Below are 10,902 nucleotides of genomic sequence, written 5' to 3'. Positions count from 1 at the left end.
TCATGGTACATGTGCACAGCCATAAAGCTGCTTGTGTCAATATCTCAGTTTATAAGAATGCCTATCTAGATAAGTGGGTGTTGTCTGGTAGCACTATGAAATCTGGAGTCAGAAGATGGATATGGATTCCAATTTTTCCACCTAACTATTTTTCTGACCTTAAACAAGTCACTTGACCAATCTTTTAGTCTACGTTTTCTCATCTGAAAAAATGAGGGGGTTGGACTAGATGACCTCTATGGTCCCTTCCAGCTCTAAATCTATGACCCTCCATGATACAAGCTGTGGGACTTTTACTATTCTTACTCAGGAAACCATCTCCTTCCATGCCAGAGCACCATGGACTGCTTCTCCACCAGCTATCCCCTACCTTTTTTTCTTCTCCTTCCCTGTCTCCCACACAGGATATCCAGTACTCCTGACCTTGGCATAAACTCTTGTGTGGAGAGTAAACCATGGGATAGTGCAAGATGTTAGAGATTGCTCTGGGGACAGTGGTGATGGCTGGAGAGCGTTAGAGGGAGAGGAAGGGAGGCATTTCCTCTACTGTTGGCTATTTCCTATGGACCCCAGCATCCAGCCAGGAGGTTTTCTATGCTTCTCAGGGCAATACTGGCATACATAAAGCCAATGCCTTTACCAAAGTGATTGGGATGAGGGGGAAGTAGAGCCATTATATCTATGTTCTTTTTCCCTTGAAGATGACTGTCCACGTTCCCACATTTCTCTCTCTCTCTCTCCCTCAGCAAGGAGACAGAACAATGGCTGTGCCCATCTTGCAAAGGGAAATCAAATCATTTTTGGTGGGTTTTATTGTTTGTCTATTTTCCTTTCCTTTTTCTTGGCTGATTCTGCATAATGTCCTTTCTTCTTCCTCCTCCCCCCAGGCTTCACTGGCTTCTTGGGTCTGTTTTCCCCCATATTAGAAGAGCATGCATTGGAGGGGGGCATGGCCTCTAGCATTTATCATCCTCTTCCGTGTCACTCAGGAGATCGCTAACAGCCCCACACATCATCCCTGGCCCTGGTCCCCCACGCCTCCGCCTCCGGTAGTGCCCATTGGGCATCTGCCAGCTGTGCCTCAGAGGAGGGGCTGAGCCAATGGTGTTGGAGCGGCCCAAGCTGGTAGCCACGGCAGCCTCAAAGGTAAGCGTTTCCTCCTCGCCACAGTCCGAGGCATGGGAGTCTTCATGCAAAGCCAGGTACGGCTCTGAGATATAGCGCTGGGGAGTGGAGTGTTGACTCTGCTTTGCTTGTGGTGAGCTGGAAGACTCAGTCAGGCAGGCATCATTGCTCTCCAGGGCCTTGGAGGGCAGTGGGGAGCCAACTTCACTCCCATCATATGGTGGGGAGATGCTACCAGGACGCCGCATCAAGGAACTGTAGGAGAGGAGGGGCCGGGGTTTAGGGGGAACAGGTGGAAGCTGCCGACGACCTCGCCTTGGGGTGCTGGTGTCAGAGATAGAAGGAATGGAGCTTTCACTAAGGGAACCTGTACCCTGTAGAGCAGGAGAGAGACACAGATTAAAGTAGGTTTGAGGTGATGCACACTTGGGATTTTGTTCAGAAATCTCATCTTATGATGCACCACTTTAGTCTGAACTTTAGGGAATGGATGAGATTGAAATCATCTTCTTACCAACTCAGCTCTAGTCTTAGCCCAATCATCTGCCAATGGTACTAACTCTAAATATATTTGGTAGGAGGCGAAGCTCAGATAGAAGTCCATACTTTTTCAATGGCACACAGATAACCATTTAGGATCAGGGCAAAAAAAAAAAGAGATAGAAAGCCATAGTTATGTGACATTTAAAAGAACGAGAGAAGAAAAGAATCATGTTACAGGGTAGAGAGGAGTTCTAAAGATCCCTAAGTCTGGGTAGCAAGTGACAGGGTTGCTGCTGGATGCCACTGATTTCTCTACAATACCTTCACCTGGAGCTCTTTTCTCTTATTGGCCATTGTGAGGCACGGACCCTGTTTAACTCCTCAGAACACATAACGCTCTCTGCTCAGATTTCTATATCACTTCTCCCTGATGCTGTTAGGTCTTCCATGAATGGGACTCTGGAATATTATCTTCCTGTTCCCCTGTTCTCTTACAAGATTAGTCTTCCCATGGAAGATCCTTAGGAACATGAACCCCATTTGCTGGGTCCTTTCTCTATCTGGGCCAATAAGGGGCAGGGTCAAGAAGGCAGGAAGGCTACGTATCAGGACACAAATTTTATTTCCATAATACTCTGGAATAAGACCAGAGGAGCTCTGGCTGGCAAGTGGACTTTCTAGTTTGTAGTCATCTCCCGTCTTCTTTATCCTAGACTAGACGGAGACACAGAGCAATGAAGTTGCTTCGTACTCAATGAATAGGACTGGTCTGAACAATGAATTCTTACCAGGAACAAATATGAAATTATTCAAATGGTTATTTTTTTTTTATCAGAACAAGGAAGCTGAGAATTCCACTGTGACCTCTGCCCTGATCTGCCTATATCCTGAGTATTGTGTTCATTTCTGGGTGTTACATTTTAGAGAGAACTTTGGTAAACTGGAGAGTATCCAGAAGAGGGTGACAAGGATGATGAAGAGCCTTAAGATTATGTCATATTAGGAGTGGTTGAAAGGCCTGAAGAAAAGAAAGTTTAGGGAGGAGGACAGGACAGCTCTCTTCAAGGGTTTGAAAAGCGGTAACACGGACTTGTTCTGATTGGACCCCAAGGGCAGAATTAGGAGCAAGGAGAAGTTGCAGAGACACATATCAGGGCTCGATGCAAGGAAAGATTTTCTAAAATTAGAACTATCATCCAATGGAATGTGCTGCTTTGGGAAACCAGTAGGCTCCCCCCTCACCTGAGTCTTTTAGTGAAGGTTGAATGACCGCTGGTTGGGGATGTCGTGGACAGGATTCTTTGTCAGGTAAAGGTTAAACTTGAAGTTTCTGAGATTCTGTGAGCAGCAAAGATACCTTCTTAACCAAAGGATATCCTATTAGTTGAGTTTGACATAGATTCACTGGAGTCATGTTGCTGTGACTCTGTCCCTTTAAACTTTAACAACAGTGGTGGGATTACCAAGATGGCATTCTATTCATCCTTCAGGGAATAGTTTGGTTTTCTGCAAGGTACATTTTACTTTTGAACATGCTAGTTTTGAGTGATATGTACTTGTGATTGTAGAGGCGTAGGTTCCCCCAAAGGTAGGAAGTTATGAGCCCCAATGGTCAAAAGCAGTATGTATTACTACCTACGCCCATATCCAGAATGAACCCAACCCTTCTGTCTTTCTTGTTGGAGTGCCAGCTTTTCATACTCACCTGTCTGTTGGGTGTCTGAGATCTGCCCTCACTAGGTGACCTGGACTGGTGTCGCTCAGGAGACTCCCAGTCACCTTGGGCACCCCGTTCTTCAGAGTTACAACGGGATACATCAGGAGACAGAAGGTGCTTGCGTTCTTTGGATCGGCCACGTTCTCTGCCTCCAGAGCGATGGGTATCAGATTTGTGACCTGTTGAAGAGGGCAGAGATAAGTGACCGTCAAGAAATTCCTGCAAAAGGAAGACAAACCTTAACTGGTCACGTGGAATTGGGCCCCTAGAGGGATTTCAGTTCTTGTCAACATGGGGTCTGTTGCAATTGAGAGCAAAGAAGGATCAGAAAGGAAATACCTTTGGGGTAAGCAGGAGAGTTTGAAAGTCTCCAGCTTGTGATATTTCCACTTTACAGAATGCCATCTGTTCTACTTCCCTTTTACACTAGCCATATTCTCCCAGGGTACAAGATGTGTTTTTTGTTTGCCAGAAATGCTGTTCAGGAATTTTCAATGTCTTATGCAAACATACATCTTTTATGGTTAAGATGGTACCAGCAACAGGAAGAAAGTTTCTATGAACTAATTATGCCAAGAGGTACAGTAGAAAAAGCCCTGGAAGGAGATCTAGAAGCCTGATCTCTTGTCCCAGATCTGCTATTACTTAGCTGTGTGACCTTGGGTAAGTCACAATCTCACTAGGCCTTCATTTCCTCATTCTGTAAAATGAAGGGTTGGACAAGATTTCCAAGGTTTCTATCCAGTTCCCTCATTCTAGGGTTTTCTAACAACTAATAACTGGATAAATGAAGTCTTTGATAAGGTTCAACAGCTGTATTGCACAGTGGACAGAGTGTTGGGCCTGGAGTCAGGTAGATGCATCTTCCTGAGTTCAACTGTGGTCTCAGACACTTCCTAGCTGTGTGACCCTGGGGAAGTCACTTAAACCTGTTTGTTTCAGTTTCCTCATCTGTAAAATGAGCTGGAGAAGGACATGGCAAATCACTCCAGTATGTTTGCCAAGGAAACTCCAAATGGGGTCACAAAGAGTCGGGCATGACTGAAATGACTGAACAAAAACAATAGCTTAGGAAAATAAACTACTTTTAAGATAAGAATCTTATTAGGATATGATTTTAATATCTGGTCTTTCTGCCTCCCATCTCTAATCCATTCTTTTACTAGCTGTCAAAATCATCTTTTCAACGGACAGGTCTGTTTGTGTTACTCTACTGCTTAAAAAACTTTTCAAAATTCCCAATTGCCATGAAGTCCATACTCAGTCTGGCTCCAAGCTACCTTTTCAACCTTATTTCACACTGTTTCCCTTCATGTACTCTATTTTCTTCCAAAAAATTCAATTAAACATATATTTAGTACCTACCCTATGCAAGAGTATTATGTTAGATGCCTGAGATCCAAAGATAAAATTGAAACAGTCCCTCCCCTCAAGAAACTTACATTCTCACTTACTACATTTCATGATCTTGGTCTGTCTTCTCTGACCTTTGTGCATTCATGCAGACTGTTTCATCATGTATAGAAACGATTTCCTCTTCATTTCCACCTGCTAAAGTGATGATCCCATCTTCTCCTTAGGCTTATTCTCCTGTGCCATGTGCTCCAGAGACCCTTCTCTGAATCCCTTTTTCTTTGGTTTCCCTAGAGCACTATGCCACCATCCTATTTTATCTTGTATGATACTTGTCTATGTCATATTCTTTAGACTATTAATTTCTTAGATATGTACTAGCTGTGTGATTCTAGGCAAAATCCAATGCTTAGCATAGTGCCTGGCACATAGTAGGTGCTTAATAAAGATTTATTGAATTAAGTCATTTAACCTCTTTGGGCTTCCACTTTTTTAACTGCAAAATGAAAGGATTAGACTCGCTGTCCTCAAGTGTTCTTTCAACTCTAGCTCTGTAAGCCTGAGTTCCTTTAGTCTAGGGACTAGTCATTTTTCATTTTTGTATCTCCAGTGCTTATTAGCACAATATCTTGCTCACATCAGGCATCTAATAAATGTTAATTGATTTAAATTTCAGACTTATTTTAGGGGTGAGGTGATGAAAAGGAAAAGTTTTGGAAAAAAAATTTTCTTCCACAACTACATTCCTGACACCACCAATTTATCTTTGGTCATAGTCCTTACATTCTGAAAGAATTCAGTTCTAGTACCAATGGACCCCAAACCAGAGCTAGTTTTTCAAGGAAGAGACTCATTGATGGATGAAATTGCTAAACCTCTTTTGGTCAGAGAACTGACCAGAGCCCAGAAAACATTTTTTACCTGAGTCGGCATTCAGACGGTGAGCTGATAGGCGCAAGGAAGAATGGTAACTGCGTCGGCGGGACTTGTAGGTGTTTTCACTGCTTCGCTCCATCGAAAACTCCTCTAACCAAGAGGAGTTTGTACGTTTGTCTCTGATAGTGGAAAAGGAACGCCTCATGGAGCTTGGGTCCGTCACCACCTGAAAGCATGACCCCAAAGAGAATAGAAGGCCTGAATTACTTACCAGAGGGCAGAAAGAAATAGAGTAAGAAAAGAGAGAAAATAATCCAACCAACATATTGTTGCAGATTCAAAGTCTGTAGCCTCAAAGAGAGATTATTTTATGGCCTCTTTTGCTCAGAGTGAGCTGGATGAGCAGGAAGTACCAGATGATGAATTTAGGATCCTAGTGTAGTAGAGGACCAGTGGAACTGGTCCAGGAGCTAGCTTGAAGCTCAGGAAAGTGAGAAGCTGTGTGTACTGAGAAAGAGCTAAACAGAATACAGAGAACCACTATGCAGGATTCCCATCTAATGATCCCTCAGAACAGCTAAGCCTGGACTCATAGAATACATTGAACCTCCTTCATGACATGTTAGGACAAAAATTTTTAAAAATCTGGGTCATGGGGGTAGCATGGTTTTGAAACATCCATTTTCCCCTTCTGAGAAACTGCCTTTGGGTCAGCTGAATTCTCCAAAGTGAGCCTATCATAAAAAGTGAGTAAGGCCTATATGCCTCTCTTGGCCTTGTAAAATCAGCTTGTCTATTTTGTCCCACTCAACCATTAAAATCATGGTTCTCTGCCTTGTGACAGATGTGAAAACAAATCTACTCCCCAAAAGCAGAAAAAAGAAAGACCTAAACAACAACAGAAAAACACTTCTCATCTCTGTTTGTCAAAACTTGATGTAAGACAGACAGACACAAAAAAGAGCTGATAGACAGACAAAGAGATGAGATGCAGCTGCACCATTTTAGGACAGACAGTCTCAGTGCAGAGTTCTGTGTGTGCGTGTGTGTGTGTGTGTGTGTGTGTGTGCGTGCGTGTGTGTGTGTGTGTGTGTGTGTGTGTAGACTGAAGGTGGGAAAGGAAACAAAAGGATTAGAAAAAGAGGCAGGAAACCTCTAAAATGTATTTCCCACATGGCTTGGTTGACTTCTGAGAATCTTCAATATGTTTTAAACTGTTGATGGTCAATAGCCCGTCAAGGAGATGATTGGTCTTTCTCAGTGGAAGTTATTTTATTTGACTAGATAGTCGCTGGAAAAACAGTGTCTGATAAACAGGATCAACTAAAGAAGACTCCTGGGAAGGATCTTGTTGATGAGAAGGCAATATCTCACCTGAAAAATGTCAGATGTTATTTCAAAGCCAACTGACTCATCATAGCCTGTCTTGCTATTGCATAGGGTGAGTGGTGGTTGCATTTTACCTGGGGATCCATAGTCAGGCGTGGCATAGATGATGCCTTCCCAGATACTGCATGCTCCTGGGTGTCCGAAGGGAGGTAGCTGCCATGGTTAGAGGGCTGCACGATTTTTAACTCACTAACCTCTGGCTCCTGGAAATAAACACACAGCCAAGCTTGTGGGACTTGGTTTAATCCTATTGTGTTTCCCCTTTCAGCTGATGATCCTGCCTCTACCATACCAGGGATGGCTTTAAAGGAAGGAATCAATACATTTAAGAATTTCAGTGTGTGTGTGTGTGTGTGTGTGTGTGTTTGTGCACGTGTGCATGTGCGCAAAATAGTTCAGTGGAATAAATCATTTCTGGGTTTATCTTCCATTAAAGTCCTATTCAAAAGCTTCATTAGGGCAAAGAGGTAGTCACGGCTCCTGAAATACTCTTTCAGTAGAGTATACACAATATCTGGGCATGTCCTACCAAAACAGAAAGGCTTTTAGTATGGTCCTGGTGCCATATTATGTTTTCTGTATAAGGACCAACTTAGTTATACAGAAGCTTATCAATAGAAGGTTGACCATTAGGTGAAAAATAATTAGGTCAGAGTCATCTCAGCAAGTCAGATATCAACATTCTTTCAGTGTATAATTGTACCTATTATTTTGCAAAATAATTTATTTCTTGATAAGTACTTCTAAGTACTTTAAAATTTTAATTTAATACTTTAAAAACATTTTAAAAATACTTTTAAATACTTGCAAAATGTAGCAAAAGTTAATAATCTGGCTTTTTAAAGATTTAAATCTGAAGAATTCTTTTATTCAGAAGTGTGATGGCATTCTACCAGTTCTTAAATTCAGTCAAAGATACAAATGATCTGATTATAGTGTTTCAATCTTGGCAAAAAGAAAGGGAAAAATTCTGTAGCTTCCACATGTCACTATCAGAGAGTGACAGAGGATTACCTCAAGGATGTATGCTTTTATCAACAGAAAAAGGGATACCAGAGGCTAATGTATATTGTTAGGAATTTATTCCTAGAAAAGGCATATTTTTTCATTAGGAAGTAACATCCTATAAAGCAGTGATGTATGTATACAAGATGTGTGGATTTGTATGGGTCCTCTTCTATATAGAATTAAAATCACCAGGAAGAGGATAGCTTCAGAGAGCCATTGACATCCTCTGCACAGAGGCTGTCTCTGTGACCATTTGGATGTGTGACTTCAGTTATTAGTGAAGGTTACTTTCAGTGGAGGTGCAATTGTGTTCGTAATCGGAATTTAGAGAGAGGTTGTTAGACACTCTTAAACAACACTTACATCTGACTCCAAATATACAGGCATTCTACACCAGAGCTCTGTAGGAGCAAAGGTGGTGCAGAGACACATGCATATGTATACATGTCATACACAAAACACACACATGGATATTGGGGCCATGCCTCAGAAGGTGGACGTAAGTTGGAGGGGGTAGGCTGTGTGGTGATGGGCAGTGATGGTCAGATTGCACATTGGCATTTGTGTGGCACAGGCTGAGATCTGAATCTGAATCACAGACACCAGCACTAACAATGAGATGGACATAAATCCAAACGCTCCTGGCGCCATGGCTCAGCCCAGGACAGCCAGCCAGCTGAAATGAAGTTGTGGAATAAAGGAAGTCACCCTGTGAAAGAAAGGATACATTGCTGAATTATCTTTAACAGATACATCACCAACAGGGGCAGATAAATGTGAGAGTTGTAGAATTTAATTAACTACAAAAAATATTCCCTGGGTCTTGGTTTGAAGGTCTCAAGAGGGAAGGGTGGGAAGAAGCCATGGAGGCTACTTTTTCCCCTTGACTATCTTTAGTGGCCTTGGGAGATGCCTGGGTATCTCTGGGAGAGCTGACCAGTCACTAAGAGTGACTGACATAACTACCATGTTCTTCCCCACACAACCATGAATATTTCATGACTTCCCTTAGTTGTCACATACAGATACAAGTATGTGTCATCCATGTAGGCCATTGCTAGGCTAAACTCAGAAGGCAGGCAGGCCAGAGACTGAGGTGAAGTATGGAGGGAGAGAAGGAAACAGTCCAGTTATAATTATCATAAGTTGAGGATGAGTTGGAATTCACCTGGGAAGGCTATTTATACAGAACCTTGCAAAGAGAGCTGTTATTATTATGGACCAAGATACCCTGCTGTTTATCCTTGAAGGGGTCTTTTGAACCCCTGGGCAGAGAATGCCTGCTCACTGGAGCTGATAATACTATGAATAAGAAGCCTCCCCTTCCTTATCTCTGATCTGATTTCCTTAAAACTGAGTAGTTCTGGCTTAATTCAGCACTATTCTTTGAAAATAATGTTTACAAAAACTCATTTGGGTTCAAATTCCTCAAGGAATTATTGACCTAACTTAAATCTGACCAAATGATCAAGGGAATTTAATCCCTGAAGAAGAAATTCTCAATGTATTTCATAGTGTAGAAAAAGTCACTGTTTGCATATTATACCTTACTGATAATGAGCTAACAGGAGGCTGGCATAAAATATTCTGAAGTTTCTTTCAAGTAGCACCTGGCTATTGTTAGTCATATCTTTTATGGTGACTCACCTCAAGACCTCCATAAAACAAGAGGTTTTATTTTTCTTAATTTTATTTCCATTCCTAATCTCCAGTAACACAAATCAAGACAGCTTGAACTGAAGTAATGTACTATTTTGTGGCAGGGAAAGGGGTTCCAGGCTTTTAAGGCCTGGTGAGATGAGCATTTGGTCAGAGAATAGGCCAAAAATCCAGCTGGGATAATATGGGGGTGGTCATAAGGGTAATGGGGAAATCTCAGCTGGATACCCCAAATGGTACTTCCAACAGATCATAGTCCTGAAAACAAAACCTGAAAGTGAGAGTAGGGACCAGGAAACCAAGAGTATTCTCAAGGTAATATAACTCATTCATTCACCAGAGATTGCTGCTCCTGGAACTCCCCATGGTTTGGGTCCATGCAAGCCAACTGGAATATTTCCTGGGGGGAGAGTGGACTCATAGATGGGTACCCACTCTGACTGCTCCTGAAAAAAAGAAGTCAAATTCAGAGGGAGAATGACAAAAACCTTTGTGCTGAAAGTACTAATAGTACCTGTTCTTTTAAAAGCAAATGTTGCCTTTGGGAATGGTGGGCAGCTTGGTGTCTTGTAGGATTCTAGGAGGGATGATCGGAAACACATTGAAAAGAAGAAAAGTCCTTTTTTCAACCTACATTTGGCACCAAGCAGTCTTCTGCTGGCAGCTAACATATCTGTGACAAATGACATCATTTATAACACCCAGCCATATGGGAGGCCAGTGTTAGATTGCAAACCAATTCCTATTTGGTATTCACACCCAGCAGAAGAACTTCACTGTTTAAACATTGAACAGTTTGTTTAAATATTAAGCAGTCATGGTCTTTATTATTATTATTTTTCAGCTTCAGAAAGGGTGATATACTTTTATTATGTCAGCATTCTTGATGGCATGACATAACATTTAGACTTTTTTTTTGTTCACAGAATAGGCAGCAGGAATTTCAGAGTTGGGCTTACCGAGGTGAGGCACTTGACTGAAATTTTTGAGAAAGAGCAAGCAGTGGGAATAAGACACGGGAATGGAGTAAGTTAATGAATATTTTTGGTGGTTTTTAAATCAACAGCAAGAAATCTCAAGTCCTGTAGTGTTGTGATTGTCAATAGGCCCATTGCTTGAAGTCTGAAGTCACTCTTGATCAGTGGGGATGAACAATTCTGAGCTAGAGAGCAAAGAGGACCAGATCCAGCCAACTTTCCACAAGCATCTGTCTCCCGTTGGCAACCACTATCACCGCTCACTATTGTAGCCATCATTCCAACCTGTTCAGGAAGCTGAAGCCAGTTTCTAGA

The 10,902-nt window shown here is 42.1% G+C and overlaps 1 protein-coding gene across 3 annotated transcripts in view; it reads right to left on the bottom strand.

Annotated features, from left to right (window-relative positions):
- Positions 1-956: 956 nt before the first annotated feature.
- Positions 957-10,902, bottom strand: part of CACNA1E (calcium voltage-gated channel subunit alpha1 E) — a 393,237-nt gene continuing 383,291 nt past the window's right edge. For 2 of the 3 annotated variants that reach the window (XM_027868458.1, XM_027868459.1), the window contains 4 exons: positions 9,948-10,056; positions 5,600-5,780; positions 3,314-3,504; positions 957-1,499 (listed from right to left, as the gene is read on the bottom strand). In XM_027868458.1, coding sequence (XP_027724259.1) covers positions 957-1,499; positions 3,314-3,504; positions 5,600-5,780; positions 9,948-10,056 — 1,024 coding nt within the window. Of the gene's footprint in view, positions 1,500-3,313; positions 3,505-5,599; positions 5,781-7,017; positions 7,147-9,947; positions 10,057-10,902 lie in introns of all 3 variants that reach the window. The other variant, XM_027868457.1, reaches the window with a different exon arrangement.

Source organism: Vombatus ursinus, unplaced genomic scaffold, assembly GCF_900497805.2.
Source record: "Vombatus ursinus unplaced genomic scaffold, bare-nosed wombat genome assembly UNPS02014789.1, whole genome shotgun sequence".
Lineage (NCBI taxonomy): Eukaryota > Metazoa > Chordata > Mammalia > Diprotodontia > Vombatidae > Vombatus > Vombatus ursinus.
This window is presented reverse-complemented; position numbering and strand designations above follow the sequence as displayed.